The sequence below is a fragment of the Oncorhynchus clarkii genome, unplaced genomic scaffold (assembly GCF_045791955.1).
Source record: "Oncorhynchus clarkii lewisi isolate Uvic-CL-2024 unplaced genomic scaffold, UVic_Ocla_1.0 unplaced_contig_587_pilon_pilon, whole genome shotgun sequence".
NCBI classification, from domain to species: domain Eukaryota; kingdom Metazoa; phylum Chordata; class Actinopteri; order Salmoniformes; family Salmonidae; genus Oncorhynchus; species Oncorhynchus clarkii.
Genome location: NW_027258387.1, coordinates 32462 through 54874, shown reverse-complemented (window position 1 = coordinate 54874; position 22413 = coordinate 32462). Strand labels below are relative to the sequence as shown.

Here is a 22413-nt window from a genome sequence, read left to right as displayed (position 1 = left end):
CTTGACTGTAATTTGTATCATGCCATGTAACGTTAATGAGTGGACTATAACACCGTACAGTCCTACTGTGTCTTCCACTAGCCGTGGCTGTTATTTACCTACTCTGGGGGAACCAATAATAAGACAGGATATTCACACACTGACCCAGGTGACTTTTCATTACATATATTCATCCATGAAATAACCACATTATCAGGAAAATGGAACTGGTGTTGTGGTAATTATCTGACCATACTTATTCTGGTCGAGATATTGGGTCAGTGGGGCATTCAATCCGGCTGCTTAATTATTTGATAATGAGGATCTCATTCATTCTCAATCAATGTGGGTTAACTACAGGTTTAAATCAAATATTGTGTATGTGTGTGCTTGTGTGCACCTTCATTGTCTTTGCTGACAAGCATTCCCTTAAAAGCAATCACATTGATCAGAAACATGATTCTTCATCATGCCTCTCAGAATAGAATAGCATGAGTGGAATGTGATGATTGTGTGAGATATACAGTGACTAAAGACAGAGCCCTCCTTGTGTTTGTTTGTCTGGCTCTTCCAGTTGTTCATAGCTTGACAGCAGATAGTGCCTAACCTCAGGCCTTCATGGTTCACACACACTGCAGAGCTTCTTGTTGTGTTGACATTTAGCCTACAGGCTTGATCACCTGGCTCCAGTGTCTTGTCAAATACCCTCTGTCGTTGGCTACTGTACCGCTTCATGACTGTTCTTCTGACTGTGTCTCTGTTGTAAGCAGCCGTTTTGAGAGGCTGGAGCCCAAACAAGGACATGGAGAGTTACGAGGACTTCTGTCTGCGGAGCCTGGCCAGACTGCAGATGGAGAGCCAGGGGAAGAGCCAAGGCCAACAGACAGGTTGTGAGCCAACTGGTCCTGTGGAAGCTCTCTCCTTCATCCACTTCCATGGAAGGGCTGTGCTCTCCCCCTTGGTAAGGACATAGTCTGGGGGAAAGGGCAGAAGGTGCAGAGAGCTGTATAGACATAGATATAACATAAGTTCAGGGGTGGAATTGGGGGCAAGGTGGGAATGGAGTTGTATCAAAGTGAAAACATTTTAACATGTTAAAAGACATTCTAGAGCGTGCATTATTTCCCTATAATGAACAGTATATCAGCACGGTAGAATTCAATGCCTTCAGTTCTTACAAGCTCTTTGAAATGTAAATCATTATTGGCATTGTTGATTTCGATGTTCATAATATCAAGCTAGGACTGATGGTTTGGTTAGCTAAACTAGCAAGGCTGTTTGCTTGGTTACCAAAGCAACTACGGTAGCTGTCTAGTAAACTTGCTATCTACTTCAGTGAATGTTGAACCCATTTGTACCTGCAAATGAATACATTTCAAGTGGCAAATGTGTTCAATTATAGCCATGGGATAAAAGGGATAATTAACAAGGTGCTATGCGTTCTAAGAAAAATAATGTCACTCCTTGGAAGGTCAGTCCCACTCCGCTAGTGCGTCGTGGAACACACCTTCCACGTCGTTCATTATTGTCCATAGGACTCATGCCCCTTGTTGATTATCCCTTAAGTACATTGTATATATTGTGGGCTAAATCCTAATCATAGATATTATCCATGCATGTAATTCTAACCTTCTGCATAAAAGGTGCACAAATGTTTGAGTTAAGTTAAGCATACTTATATCCAATTAGGATTCAGCCCAGTGAGCGTAGTTTGTTGTGATGGGGTTGACTTTGTTTTCTCCCATGACAACAACATGGTTCCCCAGGAGAGTTTGTGTATGTGTGGGTATTCTCCTGTCTGGGGTTTTGTAACTCTCAAGTTGCATGGTAACCAAATGCAATGATCCTTTGGTTTACAATGTGTCATTGTGAGCAATGGGCATTGAGTGGACACACACCATTATGCCCACACACACACAACAAATATCTGGCTTAAACATTTTGTAATTCACATGTTTTAGAGAAAGAGTCACCATAAAAAACACGTCATTGTTTATTTTGTTAAATCACAGAGTATTGAAGGGGCAATCAATGGTTCAAAGCATATTCCCTGTCCCTGTTTTGGTAAAAATATGGGGATGGGGCTTGAGAAATGTAACCACTCAAATTCATAGACAGACGTGGCTGACCATCCATGATATAAACAGTGTAGTTTTAACTGTTTTGAGGCTATATAGTGTTTGTTTACATTTACTTTGTTTACAAACATTGGAGTTAAACAAGCTTATTTTGGGGGTTCTGATGGAGTACTACAGTTGAACTAAACTCATAAGTTATATTCTTCAAGAAACAATAGGTACATATAATTAATTTAAGTCCAAAAATTGATGCAACTACAGATTGCCCTTTTAGTCATCGCTGGATATGACACACACATCTTACCAATAAAACTCAATATTAGCATCAGTCTGGATCAATGAATGACCACTTCATGAACTTAGTTTTATTGGAAAAAGTATCCCTCTTTGCCAGGGGGAGGAAAGCATCATTATGCCCCCTAAGAAATGTTACTTGTCCCCACCGGGGTGGGGGTGTTGTCTGATCCATGTTGTCTTACTGCTGCCTGATTACGTTTACTGGGAGGAGCTGTGTGAAGGAAATGTTTGTGAGAGTGGGGATAGAGAGGGGTGTGTGTTTGTGCATGCCTTGTGGGTTTGTGTGTGTGCATCTGTGCGTACGTGTGCAGGAGATGAGGTGGAAACTGAGCTGCACTTCCTCCTGCCAAATGTATGACCATAGAGACACATACTTCCCTCAGATTACACAGACCCACAAATAATTTGAAAATAAATCAAATTTGGATAAACTCCCATATCTATTAGGTAAAATACATCACCACAGCAAGATTTGTGACCTGTTGCCACAAGAAAAGGGCAACCAGTGAAGAACAAACCAGGACAGAGTTGCAGGATGACAAGACGTGGGACTGGAGACAGGGGCCAGAGTCAGAGCGTGCAGAACTGTAGCGGAGAGGAAAACGGTGTCATGTAAGAGAAAACAGGCATAACACGAAAACAAGATCTAAGCAGGTACAAACCGCTAAAAACAGAGGTTACGATCTGGCACCGTGAAAGTGGCAGGCATGAGTATTTGTAGAGGTCTTGATTATGGAACGGGTTGCAGCTGGTGGGGTTCTGGTCTGCCTCCAGCACACCTGTCTCCGACCACACATTCACACACACACAGAGAGAGGAAGAGGTGGCAGGTTAGGGAGACACAGGATGAGAAGTATAGGGCGTGGCAGGAGCAGATGTAACATATAGGAACAGTCGAAGAACCCTTTGAGGTTCTAGATAGAAAAAAATGTGCTAAGTGTAATATAAACATTGTCACATGGATTCCGAGAGACCCAGGCGAGAATGTGTGTTGGTGCATGCGCGCCTGTCTGTGTTTGTCTTTATCTGACTATGTACAGTGCCTTGCGAAAGTATTCGGCCCCCTTGAACTTTGCGACCTTTTGCCACATTTCAGGTTTCAAACATAAAGATATAAAACTGTATTTTTTTGTGAAGAATCAACAACAAGTGGGACACAATCATGAAGTGGAACGACATTTATTGGATATTTCAAACTTTTTTAACAAATCAAAAACTGAAAAATTGGGCGTGCAAAATTATTCAGCCCCCTTAAGTTAATACTTTGTAGCGCCACCTTTTGCTGCGATTACAGCTTTAAGTCGCTTGGGGTATGTCTCTATCAGTTTTGCACATCGAGAGACTGAAATGTTTTCCCATTCCTCCTTGTAAAACAGCTCGAGCTCAGTGAGGTTGGATGGAGAGCATTTGTGAACAGCAGTTTTCAGTTCTTTCCACAGATTCTCGATTGGATTCATGTCTGGACTTTGACTTGGCCTTTCGAACACCTGGATATGTTTATTTTTGAACCATTCCATTGTAGATTTTGCTTTATGTTTTGGATCATTGTCTTGTTGGAAGACAAATCTCCGTCCCAGTCTCAGGTCTTTTGCAGACTCCATCAGGTTTTCTTCCAGAATGGTCCTGTATTTGGCTCCATCCATCTTCCCATCAATTTTAACCATCTTCCCTGTCCCTGCTGAAGAAAAGCAGGCCCAAACCATGATGCTGCCACCACCATGTTTGACAGTGGGGATGGTGTGTTCAGCTGTGTTGCTTTTACGCCAAACATAACGTTTTGCATTGTTGCCAAAAAGTTCAATTTTGGTTTCATCTGACCAGAGCACCTTCTTCCACATGTTTGGTGTGTCTCCCAGGTGGCTTGTGGCAAACTTTAAACAACACTTTTTATGGATATCTTTAAGAAATGGCTTTCTTCTTGCCACTCTTCCATAAAGGCCAGATTTGTGCAATATACGACTGATTGTTGTCCTATGGACAGAGTCTCCCACCTCAGCTGTAGATCTCTGCAGTTCATCCAGAGTGATCATGGGCCTCTTGGCTGCATCTCTGATCAGTCTTCTCCTTGTATGAGCTGAAAGTTTAGAGGGACGGCCAGGTCTTGGTAGATTTGCAGTGGTCTGATACTCCTTCCATTTCAATATTATCGCTTGCACAGTGCTCCTTGGGAGGTTTAAAGCTTGGGAAATCTTTTTGTATCCAAATCCGGCTTTAAACTTCTTCACAACAGTATCTCGGACCTGCCTGGTGTGTTCCTTGTTCTTCATGATGCTCTCTGCGCTTTTAACGGACCTCTGAGACTATCACAGTGCAGGTGCATTTATACGGAGACTTAATTACACACAGGTGGATTGTATTTATCATCATTAGTAATTTAGGTCAACATTGGATCATTCAGAGATCCTCACTGAACTTCTGGAGAGAGTTTGCTGCACTGAAAGTAAAGGGGCTGAATAATTTTGCACGCCCAATTTTTCAGTTTTTGATTTGTTAAAAAAGTTTGAAATATCCAATAAATGTCGTTCCACTTCATGATTGTGTCCCACTTGTTGTCGATGCTTCACAAAAAAATCCAGTTTTATATCTTTATGTTTGAAGCCTGAAATGTGGCAAAAGGTCGCAAAGTTCAAGGGGGCCGAATACTTTTGCAAGGCACTGTATGTATTCTTGTTTGTGTGTGTGTCTCTCTGACTGTGTGTGTTTATTGTGATCCATCCTCAGCTGAGTGTGGAGCAGCGCAGCGAGATGTCCCAGTACAGACAGAGGGCTGCCCAGCTGGAGGTGGACAGACAGGCACTACGCAGCAGCAGCCTGCTGGCCAGGGTTCAGGACATCCTGGACAGTGCTCAGGTCAGTCTCAGACAACCATTTCCCAAAGACTCCAACCACCCAAGCCGTAGACCAAGGATCATCAACTAGGTTAGCTGGATGGTTGTGGGAACATATTTCCCATATTAAAATCACTTGGAGCTGATTTCCTTGTGTTTTTACAGTTTAAAAAAAATCTCTAACAATGAAAATTCAAGAAACATTTTTTTTTTGCTCAGAAATTTGGGGGGCCAAGTAAACCACCAGCTAGGGGAACCCTGCCATAGACTGTTCTCTCTGCTTCCGCATGGCAAGCGGTACTGGTGCATCAAGTCTGACACCAACAGGTTTCTGAACAGCAAAATACACTATCTAACGAAATGGCTACACGGACTATCTGAGTTGAGCTTTGTATTTTATTCTTATTTTTGCACTGACTATGCACACTCACAGGGCCCTACACACTCACAGGGCCCTACACACTCACAGGGCCCTACACACTCACAGGGCCATACACACTCACAATGCCCTACACACTCACAGGGCCCTACACACTACGCACACTGATACTCCAACACACTACGCACACTCACAGGGCCCTACACACACTGATACTCCAACACACATACAAACACTCACTGATACTCCGACACACATACAAACACTCACTGATACTCCGACACACATACAAACACTCACTGATACTCCGACACACATACAAACACTCACTGATACTCCGACACACATACAAACACTCACTGATACTCCAACACACATACAAACACTCACTGATACTCCAACACACATACAAACACTCACTGATACTCCAACACACATACAAACACTCACTGATACTCCAACACACATACAAACACTCAGTGATACTCCAACACACATACAAACACTCACTGATACTCCAACACACATACAAACACTCACTGATACTCCAACACATATGCAAACACTCACTGATACTCCGACACACATACAAACACTCACTGATACTCCAACACACATACAAACACTCACTGATACTCCAACACACATACAAACACTCACTGATACTCCAACACACATACAAACACTCACTGATACTCCAACACACATACAAACACTCACTGATACTCCAACACACATACAAACACTCACTGATACTCCAACACACATACAAACACTCACTGATACTCACACACATACAAACACACACTGATACTCCAACACACATACAAACACACACTGATACTCCAACACACATACAAACACTCACTGATACTCCAACACACATACAAACACTCACTGATACTCCGATACACATACAAACACTCACTGATACTCCAACACACATACAAACACTCACTGATACTCCAACACACATAATATACACACTGATACTCCGACACACATACAAACACTCACTGATACTCCAACACACATACAAACACTCACTGATACTCCAACACACATACAAACACTCACTGATACTCCAACACACATACAAACACACACTGATACTCCAACACACATACAAACACTCACTGATACTCCAACACACATACAAACACTCACTGATACTCCGACACACATAATATACACACTGATACTCCAACACACATACAAACACTCACTGATACTCCGACACACATACAACCACACACTGATACTCCAACACACATACAAACACTCACTGATTTGCTCACACACACCTACAAACACTCACTGATACTCCAACACACATACAAACACTCACTGATTTGCTCACACACACATACAAACACTCACTGATACTCCAACACACATACAAACACTCACTGATACTCCAACACACATAATATACACACTGATACTCCAACACACATAATATACACACTGATACTCCAACACACATAATATACACACTGATACTCCAACACACATAATATACACACTGATACTCCAACACACATACAAACACTCACTGATACTCCGACACACATACAACCACACACTGATACTCCAACACACATACAAACACTCACTGATTTGCTCACACACACCTACAAACACTCACTGATACTCCAACACACATACAAACACTCACTGATTTGCTCACACACACATACAAACACTCACTGATACGCCAACACACATACAAACACTCACTGATTTGCTCACACACACATACAAACACTCACTGATACTCCAACACACATACAAACACTCACTGATACTCCAACACACATAATATACACACTGATACTCCAACACACATAATATACACACTGATACTCCAACACACATAATATACACACTGATACTCCAACACACATAATATACACACTGATACTCCAACACACATAATATACACACTGATACTCCAACACACATAATATACACACTGATACTCCAACACACATAATATACACACTGATACTCCAACACACATAATATACACACTGATACTCCAACACACATAATATACACACTGATACTCCAACACACATAATATACACACTGATACTCCAACACACATAATATACACACTGATACTCCAACACACATAATATACACACTGATACTCCAACACACATAATATACACACTGATACTCCAACACACATACAAACACTCACTGATACTCCAACACACATACAAACACTCACTGATACTCCAACACACATACAAACACTCACTGATACTCCAACACACATACAAACACTCAGTGATACTCCAACACACATACAAACACTCACTGATACTCCAACACACATACAAACACTCACTGATACTCCAACACATATGCAAACACTCACTGATACTCCGACACACATACAAACACTCACTGATACTCCAACACACATACAAACACTCACTGATACTCCAACACACATACAAACACTCACTGATACTCCAACACACATACAAACACTCACTGATACTCCAACACACATACAAACACTCACTGATACTCCAACACACATACAAACACTCACTGATACTCCAACACACATACAAACACTCACTGATACTCACACACATACAAACACACACTGATACTCCAACACACATACAAACACACACTGATACTCCAACACACATACAAACACTCACTGATACTCCAACACACATACAAACACTCACTGATACTCCGATACACATACAAACACTCACTGATACTCCAACACACATACAAACACTCACTGATACTCCAACACACATAATATACACACTGATACTCCGACACACATACAAACACTCACTGATACTCCAACACACATACAAACACTCACTGATACTCCAACACACATACAAACACTCACTGATACTCCAACACACATACAAACACACACTGATACTCCAACACACATACAAACACTCACTGATACTCCAACACACATACAAACACTCACTGATACTCCGACACACATAATATACACACTGATACTCCAACACACATACAAACACTCACTGATACTCCGACACACATACAACCACACACTGATACTCCAACACACATACAAACACTCACTGATTTGCTCACACACACCTACAAACACTCACTGATACTCCAACACACATACAAACACTCACTGATTTGCTCACACACACATACAAACACTCACTGATACTCCAACACACATACAAACACTCACTGATACTCCAACACACATAATATACACACTGATACTCCAACACACATAATATACACACTGATACTCCAACACACATAATATACACACTGATACTCCAACACACATACAAACACTCACTGATACTCCGACACACATACAACCACACACTGATACTCCAACACACATACAAACACTCACTGATTTGCTCACACACACCTACAAACACTCACTGATACTCCAACACACATACAAACACTCACTGATTTGCTCACACACACATACAAACACTCACTGATTTGCTCACACACACATACAAACACTCACTGATACTCCAACACACATACAAACACTCACTGATACTCCAACACACATAATATACACACTGATACTCCAACACACATAATATACACACTGATACTCCAACACACATAATATACACACTGATACTCCAACACACATAATATACACACTGATACTCCAACACACATAATATACACACTGATACTCCAACACACATAATATACACACTGATACTCCAACACACATAATATACACACTGATACTCCAACACACATAATATACACACTGATACTCCAACACACATAATATACACACTGATACTCCAACACACATAATATACACACTGATACTCCAACACACATAATATACACACTGATACTCCAACACACATAATATACACACTGATACTCCAACACACATAATATACACACTGATACTCCAACACACATAATATACACAATGATACTCCAACACACATAATATACACACTGATACTCCAACACACATAATATACACACTGATACTCCAACACACATAATATACACACTGATACTCCAACACACATAATATACACACTGATACTCCAACACACATAATATACACACTGATACTCCAACACACATAATATACACACTGATACTCCAACACACATAATATACACACTGATACTCCAACACACATAATATACACACTGATACTCCAACACACATAATATACACACTGATACTCCAACACACATAATATACACACTGATACTCCAACACACATAATATACACACTGATACTCCAACACACATACAAACACTCACTGATACTCCGACACACATACAACCACACACTGATACTCCAACACACATACAAACACTCACTGATTTGCTCACACACACCTACAAACACTCACTGATACTCCAACACACATACAAACACTCACTGATTTGCTCACACACACATACAAACACTCACTGATACGCCAACACACATACAAACACTCACTGATTTGCTCACACACACATACAAACACTCACTGATACTCCAACACACATAATATACACACTGATACTCCAACACACATAATATACACACTGATACTCCAACACACATAATATACACACTGATACTCCAACACACATAATATACACACTGATACTCCAACACACATAATATACACACTGATACTCCAACACACATAATATACACACTGATACTCCAACACACATAATATACACACTGATACTCCAACACACATAATATACACACTGATACTCCAACACACATAATATACACACTGATACTCCAACACACATAATATACACACTGATACTCCAACACACATAATATACACACTGATACTCCAACACACATAATATACACACTGATACTCCAACACACATAATATACACACTGGTACTCCAACACACATAATATACACACTGATACTCCAACACACATAATATACACAATGATACTCCAACACACATAATATACACACTGATACTCCAACACACATAATATACACACTGATACTCCAACACACATAATATACACACTGATACTCCAACACACATAATATACACACTGATACTCCAACACACATAATATACACACTGATACTCCAACACACATAATATACACACTGATACTCCAACACACATAATATACACACTGATACTCCAACACACATAATATACACACTGATACTCCAACACACATAATATACACACTGATACTCCAACACACATAATATACACACTGATACTCCAACACACATAATATACACACTGATACTCCAACACACATAATATACACACTGATACTCCAACACACATAATATACACACTGATACGCCAATACACATAATATACACACTGATACTCCAACACACATAATATACACACTGATACTCCAACACACATAATATACACACTGATACTCCAACACACATAATATACACACTGATACTCCAACACACATAATATACACACTGATACTCCAACACACATAATATACACATACAGTACATTGGTAAAGTATTCAGACGTCTTGACTTTTTCCACGTTTTGTTCTGTTACAGCTTTATTCTAAAACGGATTAAATCGATTTTCGACAATCAACAATCTACACATAATACCCCATAATGACAAAGCAAAAATAGTTTTGGGGTAATGTTTGCAAATCACATTTACATAAGTATTCAGACCCTTTACTCAGTACTTTGTTGAAGCACCTTTGGCAGCAATTACAGCCTTGAGTCTTCTTGGGTAGTTATAAAGGGAGAAGGGTGCTTGTTATAAAGGGAGAAGGGTGCTTTTTTGGACGCAGCCCATATCTGATTATTTGTGTTAATTCCCCTCTTCTCTCTGCCTCTCTTACTACAGGTGGACAAAGTACCAGAGATGGAGGGTAAAATGGATCTACCAACTCCGCCATATTGCCTTTCCCCAAAACCTGAGACAGTGAATGGCTACACCCTGGTGACAGACTCCCCTGGGCTACCCAGGGGTGGTGGTGTGGTTGAGCTACACATTACGGATCGGCCCACCACCCCTCCACCTGAGTCTCCCATAGTCCTGAATGGGTACAGGGCAGAGGAGAGAGAGAAGCAGATAGAGGAGGAGAGGTGGGAGGTAGAGGAGGAGATAGGGTGCGGACAGGATGTGAGTTTCCAGAGCCTTCTGAGGAGGTCGAGGGAGTATGTGGAGAGAGAGCAGGCCCAGAGGGGGTCAAAGATCATCGGCAGGGTCACTTCCACCACCCCGTCTGCGGAGAGCCTCTCTGACAAGGAGAACGAGAGCCGCAGTCCTCTGGGAGAGATGAAACCTGAACAGGGGTACAGCCTGCGCCACGGTCCGCTAAACCCACCTCAGACCCAGGCCCACATCCAGCACCAGAGTCAGTATCCTGGCCAAGCGCAAGCCCAGTACCAGGCTGTGTGTGACCCATATGACTCTCGGTTTAGCTGCCTCTCATCTGGCCTCCCCGACCCTTACGCCCTCCTGCCCAGCCCTGAACCCAGCATGAGTCCCCGCCCCCACCGCCGCCGACCACGTCCAGTGTCCACTGGTAACATCATGATCTCCTTCCCCATTGGCTCGGCCGACCTCATCCCCAGAGGGCTAGTGGGGAGGCACCAGGAGAGCACTGTTGTCATGGCGACAGGGGTGATGAGGTCACCGGAACGGGGGTCAGGCGTCAGTGACGGTAGTAGTCGTCGTGGCAGCCAGTGTGGCACCAGCCCGGTCCAGGAGAAGAGCTGCAGCCCAGTCAGTACCTCCGGAACTGGTTCACATGTGCATCATGACATCATCAGCTCCGGGTTTCGCCGGCGCTGCCACACCCTAGACAGCCAGCTCCACTCCTCCCATTCTGCCTCAGGACCTGGCATGGACCGCAGCCAGGAGAGGCTCCCGCGCTTCATGGGGGGAGTGCCTCGTTTGGCCCCGAGCCGTAGGAGCCCTGCGGTCCCCCTGAATCAGTCCTATGAGGTGGAGAACCCCTCGGCAACGCTGCTAAGGCCCCACGTGAGACCCTTGACCCCTGACCTCTCTCCTTGCCAGATGAGGCTGGATCCTGAGGGGCCTCAGGGGCCCCATGATGGACGGATCACACCCAGCTCTTCCCTAGAGGAGCAGGACAGTAAGACAGGTGAGAGAGAGAGAGATTGTTGTAACGTAGTGTGTATGATATAAGAGAGTGTTATGTAGAAAACTATACAGGGCAGTCTGTACTCTGTGATTAATTTGTCTTCAATGTAAAGTCCACTACTTTTCGTGCAATCATTGAAAATAATTGTGTGTGTGTGTGCGTTCATGCATGTGTGTGTGTGTGTGGTATGTGCGCTTGTATGTGTACAACCAGCCGTGCGTTTATGTGTCTTTTCTTTTGTGTGTGTGTGTTTCAGAGGAGACCCAGCGACGTGTGAGTGCTCTGGAGGAGATGCAGAGGCGTCTGGAGGAGGAGCATGCCCTGCAGATGTCTCTTCTCATGGCTGAACAGGAGAGAGAACAACAGCGCCTCTGTCAGGTCAGGACATGGAACCATAGCATGTTGACCCTGCTCAATGTATCAAAACCCACATTTGTCACTATTCTTCCACAACTATCAGCATTCCTTCCTAGTTTGTGATATTATATATAGTATATGCAGACAGAATGTCACACAGAGAATTGAACTTTAAAGCTACAGTCTGGGATTTGGGAAGCTGTTTCTTGGATATCATGGCCTGTCAGTCCTTGCATCTAGAGCTCTGTGTAGTATGAATTTGAGAGGGGTTACAATTCCCTAGCCCCACCCCTCAGCTGTATACCAAAACAAGTGTTTTTGAATCCCAGAATGTGGCTTTAAGTTCCATAAGTTTGAATATGTTAGCATTTGCAAAGTGTTTTGTTTGGCTGCTGTAGAGAAGTGACTGTTCAATCCTCAATACTACACATCCATCACGGGACAACGCTCGTGTGTGTGTGTGTGTGTGTGTGTGTGTGTGTGTGTGTGTATGTGTGTTTCTCTGTGTCTTTATTAGGAGCTGGATGAGAAGGGGAAGAGGCTGAGAGAGCAGGGGTGTGGCCGGCTCCTGAGTGGGGACGGTGGACTCAGCCCTTCCTGCCCTGGCCTTAGCCCCACCCTGAGTGCTACTGATAGGTCACCTAGACACAGTGTACACAGCATGGGTAGGTGGACTGTGGCATGGAAGAATAACATGGAAGAATAACAAACCAATACCTCTGTAGATGTGGTTGGGTTGAAGCATGGGGAAATATTACTATTTTTTCTACTATTTGAAATAGGGAGGTGCATTACAAAACCCTTAGGGTGTTTGTTTTTTACCTCTCCTCCACTTGTACATTTATTTTGTCTTTTAATTCTCATCTTCATATTGTATTTGATTTTTTATGTGCAAATTCATCGATAAAATACAGACCTAACTGTTGACACAATACATGTATATACTACAACAATGGTTCCCCTGTAGGTCTCAGAAATGTAAAGCCATCTTGGCAGGGTAAGTTGTTTATTGCCTATTTACCTGTTTATGTGTGAATGTAATGTGTAAAGGGTTTCTTTCCCCTCTCTCTCCAGGTTTCTCCTCTCCACTGAGCTCTAGTGATCCCTCTCCCTCCATGCAGCCTCCTGTCTACCTCTGGGGGCCCACCTGGGGGGCCAGCAAGCCCCGGGGAAGGCTCAGTCAGGTGCTTGTGTGTTTGTGTGTATGCGTGTGCTTCTACATACAGTATATGTGTGTGGTTTCCAACTGTTGGTGCTACCTCTTGTGTCTCCATTTCCAGAATCATGTTCGATGTATATGTGTGTTTCATTGTTTTATCATACAATATATTTAATATAATACAATCTTCTCTTGACTGAGTGTAAGTTGATTTCCATGTGTCTATTCCTTACTATGCTACTGGTCCTCACTCAGGTTGTGACAGTTGAACAGCAGAGGGCGCTGTGTCGTCTGGGAGCCATCAGTTGTGGGTTCCTCACCCGCAGACTGCTCCAGACAGAAAAGGTGAAACAGCTGCGCCAGACCATTCAGGTGAGAGCACTCTTATATCTGCACACAGAAACGCACACGTATACACAGTGTAGATGTATATACTACTATACAGTGTAGGTATGTAGGGGAATAGAAACTGAATCATAATGGAACTGAAACACAGTCATATTGGACTTTGACTGATTTAAAGACGATCACCTTTATTAATTAATAATTTCAATGGTATGGTTTTAGGACACACAAGAGTTCATCTGCTCGTTCCAGACTGAAGCTCCACAGAAGAGGGGATCCATCTCAGCACAGGACCTGTCTCTGCAGGAGAGAGTCAGGGCACAGGTAACACTCAGAGAGAGAGAGACAAACACACACACACACACACACACACAGAAAGTGGAACCGGATGACTACGAGTATTGATTATATTGTATGTGTGTCCCCTCCTTCAGTTGCGTGCGGCTCGATATGACATCCATGACATCTTCTTTGAGATGCCCCTGGAGGAGAGGCTGGCTCTGCTGCAGCTGGACAGAGAGGTCCGCACAGAGAAGAAGCTACGAGAAATGGTAACCTGACTGGACATTTCACCTTTCAATCACAGACTTGGACCAACCACAACACACTGAGTGGGACTTTTAACTGTCAGTCACACAAATAGGCCAATCATAACAGAAGGACTTAAACTTTGTCACTCTCACAGTAATAAATCACAAAAACAAGTGTAACGTCCCTTAGAAAAGTGACCTTAGACAAAACATTATCTAACTTTTTAAAGCAGACCCTAAGGCCACAGCTTGGCAGCGACAAATTAAGAGTTTATTTCCAAAACGCTATATCCACAATTTTTCACATTTGTGTTTTTTCGCCACAAATGATAACTTTTAGGTACCTTCACAATTTTTAATTTATAGATTTTAAGTGTGTATTAATTTTTTTTTTTTTGCAAAATACTATACACTATATATCCATTGTTTAATTGTTTAACTGGAATGCAATGTTCGTATACTGTATATTTGACTGTGACTAGCTATCTAAAGATGAAGGCACTAACTGTAAGTCACTCTGGATAAGAGCATCTGCTAAATGACGAAAATGTCAAATGTAAATGCTTTACATACAGATCTCATAAATGTTTTTACATTTGGATGTCACAAATGTATCACTTGTACAGTTCTTTATAAAAAAAAATATATTTGTTACATTTGGTGTATAATCTAGCAGTATTCATTATCTGAGAGTAAGGCGGATATTCTTTTATTTAACCAGGCAAGTCAATTAAGAACAAATTCTTATTTACAATGACGGCCTAGGAACAGCGGGTTAACTGCCTTGTTCAGGGGCAGAATGACACATTTTACCTTGTCAGCTCTGGGATTCCATCTAGCAACCTTTCGGTTACTAGTCCAACGCTCTAACCACTAGGCTTCCTGCCTCTAACCACTAGGCTACCTGCCTCTAACCACTAGGCTACCTGTCTCTAACCACTAGGCTACCTGTCTCTAACCACTAGGCTTCCTGCTTCTAACCACTAGGCTACCTGCCTCTAACCACTAGGCTACCTGTCTCTAACCACTAGGCTACCTGTCTCTAACCACTAGGCTACCTGTCTCTAACCACTAGGCTACCTGTCTCTAACCACTAGGCTACATGTCTCTAACCACTAGGCTACATGTCTCTAACCACTAGGCTACCTGTCTCTAACCACTAGGCTACCTGTCTCTAACCACTAGACTACCTGTCTCTAACCACTAGGCTACCTGTCTCTAACCACTAGGCTACCTGTCTCTAACCACTAGGCTTCCTGCCTCTAACCACTAGGCTACCTGCCTCTAACCACTAGGCTACCTGTCTCTAACGACTAGGCTACCTGTCTCTAACCACTAGGCTTCCTGCCTCTAACCACTAGGCTACATGTCTCTAACCACTAGGCTACCTGTCTCTAACCACTAGACTACCTGTCTCTAACCACTAGGCTACATGTCTCTAACCACTAGGCTACCTGTCTCTAACCACTAGGCTACCTGTCTCTAACCACTAGACTACCTGTCTCTAACCACTAGGCTACCTGTCTCTAACCACTAGGCTACCTGTCTCTAACCACTAGGCTACATGTCTCTAACCACTAGGCTACCTGTCTCTAACCACTAGGCTACCTGTCTCTAACCACTAGACTACCTGTCTCTAACCACTAGGCTACCTGTCTCTAACGACTAGGCTACCTGTCTCTAACCACTAGGCTACCTGTCTCTAACCACTAGACTACCTGTCTCTAACCACTAGACTACCTGTCTCTAACCACTAGGCTACCTGTCTCTAACCACTAGGCTTCCTGCCTCTAACCACTAGGCTACCTGCCTCTAACCACTAGGCTACCTGTCTCTAACGACTAGGCTACCTGTCTCTAACCACTAGACTACCTGTCTCTAACCACTAGGCTACCTGTCTCTAACCACTAGGCTACCTGTCTCTAACCACTAGGCTACCTGTCTCTAACCACTAGGCTTCCTGCCTCTAACCACTAGGCTACCTGTCTCTAACCACTAGGCTACCTGTCTCTAACCACTAGGCTACCTGTCTCTAACCACTAGGCTACCTGCCTCTAACCACTAGGCTACCTGTCTCTAACCACTAGGCTACCTGCCTCTAACCACTAGGCTACCTGCCTCTAACCACTAGGCTACCTGTCTCTAACCACTAGGCTACCCGTCTCTAACCACTAGGCTACCCGTCTCTAACCACTAGGCTTCCTGCTTCTAACCACTAGGCTACCTGCCTCTAACCACTAGGCTACCTGTCTCTAACCACTAGGCTACCTGTCTCTAACCACTAGGCTACCTGTCTCTAACCACTAGGCTACCTGTCTCTAACCACTAGGCTACATGTCTCTAACCACTAGGCTACATGTCTCTAACCACTAGGCTACCTGTCTCTAACCACTAGACTACCTGTCTCTAACCACTAGGCTACCTGTCTCTAACCACTAGGCTACCTGTCTCTAACCACTAGGCTACCTGTCTCTAACCACTAGGCTTCCTGCCTCTAACCACTAGGCTACCTGTCTCTAACCACTAGGCTACCTGTCTCTAACCACTAGGCTACCTGTCTCTAACCACTAGGCTACCTGTCTCTAACCACTAGGCTACCTGTCTCTAACCACTAGGCTACCTGTCTCTAACCACTAGGCTACCTGTCTCTAACCACTAGGCTACCTGTCTCTAACCACTAGGCTACCTGTCTCTAACCACTAGGCTACCTGTCTCTAACGACTAGGCTACATGTCTCTAACCACTAGGCTACCTGCCTCTAACCACTAGGCTACCTGTCTCTAACCACTAGGCTACCTGTCTCTAACCACTAGGCTTCCTGCCTCTAACCACTAGGCTACCTGTCTCTAACCACTAGGCTACCTGTCTCTAACCACTAGGCTACCCGTCTCTAACCACTAGGCTACCCGTCACTAACCACTAGGTTACCTGCCTCTAACCACTAGGCTACATGTCTCTAACCACTAGGCTACCTGTCTCTAACCACTAGGCTACATGTCTCTAACCACTAGGCTACCTGTCTCTAACCACTAGGCTACCTGCCTCTAACCACTAGGCTACCTGTCTCTAACCACTAGGCTACCTGTCTCTAACCACTAGGCTACCTGTCTCTAACCACTAGGCTACCTGTCTCTAACCACTAGGCTACCCGTCTCTAACCACTAGGCTACCCGTCACTAACCACTAGGTTACCTGCCTCTAACCACTAGGCTACATGTCTCTAACCACTAGGCTACCTGTCTCTAACCACTAGGCTACCTGTCTCTAACCACTAGGCTACCTGTCTCTAACCACTAGGCTACCTGCCTCTAACCACTAGGCTACCTGTCTCTAACCACTAGGCTACCTGTCTCTAACCACTAGGCTACCTGTCTCTAACCACTAGGCTACCTGTCTCTAACCACTAGGCTACCTGTCTCTAACCACTAGGTTACCTGCCTCTAACCACTAGGCTACATGTCTCTAACCACTAGGCTACCTGTCTCTAACCACTAGGCTATCTGTCTCTAACCACTAGGCTACCTGTCTCTAACCACTAGGCTACCTGCCTCTAACCACTAGGCTACCTGTCTCTAACCACTAGGCTACCTGTCTCTAACCACTAGGCTACCTGTCTCTAACCACTAGGCTACCTGTCTCTAACCACTAGGCTACCTGTCTCTAACCACTAGGCTACATGTCTCTAACCACTAGGCTACATGTCTCTAACCACTAGGCTACCTGTCTCTAACCACTAGACTACCTGTCTCTAACCACTAGGCTACATGTCTCTAACCACTAGGCTACCTGTCTCTAACCACTAGGCTACCTGTCTCTAACCACTAGGCTACCTGTCTCTAACCACTAGGCTACCTGCCTCTAACCACTAGGCTACCTGTCTCTAACCACTAGGCTACCTGTCTCTAACCACTAGGCTACCTGTCTCTAACCACTAGGCTACGTGTCTCTAACCACTAGGCTACCTGTCTCTAACCACTAGGCTACCCGTCTCTAACCACTAGGCTACCTGTCTCTAACCACTAGGCTACATGTCTCTAACCACTAGGCTACCTGTCTCTAACCACTAGGCTACCTGTCTCTAACCACTAGACTACCTGTCTCTAACCACTAGGCTACCTGCCTCTAACCACTAGGCTACCTGTCTCTAACCACTAGGCTACCTGTCTCTAACCACTAGGCTACCTGTCTCTAACCACTAGGCTACCTGTCTCTAACCACTAGGCTACCTGTCTCTAACCACTAGGCTACCCGTCTCTAACCACTAGGCTACCTGTCTCTAACCACTAGGCTACCTGTCTCTAACCACTAGGCTACCTGTCTCTAACCACTAGGCTACCTGTCTCTAACGACTAGGCTACATGTCTCTAACCACTAGGCTACCTGACTCTAACCACTAGGCTACCTGTCTCTAACCACTAGGCTACCTGTCTCTAACCACTAGGCTTCCTGCCTCTAACCACTAGGCTACCTGTCTCTAACCACTAGGCTACCTGTCTCTAACCACTAGGCTACCCGTCTCTAACCACTAGGCTACCCGTCACTAACCACTAGGTTACCTGCCTCTAACCACTAGGCTACATGTCTCTAACCACTAGGCTACCTGTCTCTAACCACTAGGCTACCTGTCTCTAACCACTAGGCTACCTGTCTCTAACCACTAGGCTACCTGCCTCTAACCACTAGGCTACCTGTCTCTAACCACTAGGCTACCTGCCTCTAACCACTAGGCTACCTGTCTCTAACCCCTAGGCTACCTGCCTCTAACCACTAGGCTACCTGCCTCTAACCACTAGGCTACCTGCCTCTAACCACTAGGCTACATGTCTCTAACCACTAGGCTACCTGTCTCTAACCACTAGGCTACCTGCCTCTAACCACTAGGCTACCTGCCTCTAACCACTAGGCTACCTGTCTCTAACCACTAGGCTACCTGTCTCTAACCACTAGGCTACCTGCCTCTAACCACTAGGCTACCTGCCTCTAACCACTAGGCTACCTGCCTCTAACCACTAGGCTACCTGCCTCTAACCACTAGGCTACCTGCCTCTAACCACTAGGCTACCTGCCTCTAACCACTAGGTTACCTGTCTCTAACCACTAGGCTACCTGCCTCTAACCACTAGGCTACCTGCCACCCCAAATAGTGTTTTGAAAAAAACAACATTATTATTTGTCTCTGAAATGAAACCATCCAGTGAGATTTCAAACAAATAACACGTCTGTCATTAAATGCCATGATTAGATAGCGAAGGAACACACCAATCTCTTTCATAACTTCTTTAAACAATAAACATTTCTCAAAATGGATGTGTAGCATTTTGGAAAGAAAATCTTCAAATGAAAACGTCTGATTTCATCAATCAAAAGTCGAGATCAGTTAAACTTTTGATGGATATAAACATACGCAAAAGACGCTCCTTCCTCTCTGTTGTCCGTCAACGTGTGAGCTGCATGGAAAAACCTTGATTCATCTGTCACACAATCTCTGTCTGACCCTGGCCTAATACTTACTGACCCTGGCCTAATACTTACTGACCCTGGCCTAATACTTACTGACCCTGGCCTAATACTTACTGACCCTGGCCTAATACTTACTTACCCTGGCCTAATACTTACTGACCCTGGCCTAATACTTACTGACCCTGGCCTAATACTTCCTGACCCTGGCCTAATACTTACTGACCCTGGCCTAATACTTACTGACCCTGGCCTAATACTTACTGACCCTGGCCTAATACTTACTGACCCTGGCCTAATACTTACTTACCCTGGCCTAATACTTACTGACCCTGACCTAATACTTACTGACCCTGGCCTAATACTTACTGACCCTGGCCTAATACTTACTGACCCTGGCCTAATACTTACTGACCCTGGCCTAATACTTACTGACCCTGGCCTAATACTTACTGACCCTGACCTAATACTTACTGACCCTGGCCTAATACTTACTTACCCTGGCCTAATACTTACTGACCCTGGCCTAATACTTACTGACCCTGGCCTAATACTTACTGACCCTGGCCTAATACTTACTGACCCTGGCCTAATACTTACTGACCCTGGCCTAATACTTACTGACCCTGGCCTAATACTTACCTACCCTGGCCTAATACTTACTGACCCTGACCTAATACTTACTGACCCTGGCCTAATACTTACTGACCCTGGCCTAATACTTACTGACCCTGGCCTAATACTTACTGACCCTGGCCTAATACTTACTGACCCTGGCCTAATACTTACTTACCCTGGCCTAATACTTACTGACCCTGACCTAATACTTACTGACCCTGGCCTAATACTTACTGACCCTGGCCTAATACTTACTGACCCTGGCCTAATACTTACTGACCCTGGCCTAATACTTACTGACCCTGACCTAATACTTACTGACCCTGGCCTAATACTTACTGACCCTGGCCTAATACTTACTGACCCTGGCCTAATACTTACTGACCCTGGCCTAATACTTACTTACCCTGGCCTAATACTTACTGACCCTGACCTAATACTTACTGACCCTGGCCTAATACTTACTGACCCTGGCCTAATACTTACTGACCCTGGCCTAATACTTACTGACCCTGGCCTAATACTTACTGACCCTGGCCTAATACTTACTTACCCTGGCCTAATACTTACTGACCCTGACCTAATACTTACTGACCCTGGCCTAATACTTACTGACCCTGGCCTAATACTTACTGACCCTGGCCTAATACTTACTGACCCTGGCCTAATACTTACTGACCCTGGCCTAATACTTACTGACCCTGACCTAATACTTACTGACCCTGGCCTAATACTTACTTACCCTGGCCTAATACTTACTGACCCTGGCCTAATACTTCCTGACCCTGGCCTAATACTTACTGACCCTGGCCTAATACTTACTGACCCTGGCCTAATACTTACTGACCCTGGCCTAATACTTACTGACCCTGGCCTAATACTTACTTACCCTGGCCTAATACTTACTGACCCTGACCTAATACTTACTGACCCTGGCCTAATACTTACTGACCCTGGCCTAATACTGGCCTAATACTTACTGACCCTGGCCTAATACTTACTGACCCTGGCCTAATACTTACTGACCCTGGCCTAATACTTACCTACCCTGGCCTAATACTTACTGACCCTGACCTAATACTTACTGACCCTGGCCTAATACTTACTGACCCTGGCCTAATACTTACTGACCCTGGCCTAATACTTACTGACCCTGGCCTAATACTTACTGACCCTGGCCTAATACTTACTTACCCTGGCCTAATACTTACTGACCCTGACCTAATACTTACTGAC

The 22413-nt window shown here is 44.1% G+C and overlaps 1 protein-coding gene across 1 annotated transcript in view; it reads left to right on the top strand.

Moving 5' to 3' along the window:
- The window catches only part of LOC139396834 (centriolar coiled-coil protein of 110 kDa-like), a 29018-nt gene that overhangs the window by 3995 nt on the left and 2610 nt on the right, over window positions 1-22413 (top strand). Inside the window, exons 5-13 of the mRNA XM_071143751.1 lie at window positions 750-940; window positions 5076-5204; window positions 11445-12711; window positions 12968-13089; window positions 13586-13733; window positions 14143-14252; window positions 14483-14599; window positions 14795-14896; window positions 15007-15123. Coding sequence (XP_070999852.1) covers window positions 750-940; window positions 5076-5204; window positions 11445-12711; window positions 12968-13089; window positions 13586-13733; window positions 14143-14252; window positions 14483-14599; window positions 14795-14896; window positions 15007-15123 — 2303 coding nt within the window. The remainder of the gene's footprint in view (window positions 1-749; window positions 941-5075; window positions 5205-11444; window positions 12712-12967; window positions 13090-13585; window positions 13734-14142; window positions 14253-14482; window positions 14600-14794; window positions 14897-15006; window positions 15124-22413) is intronic.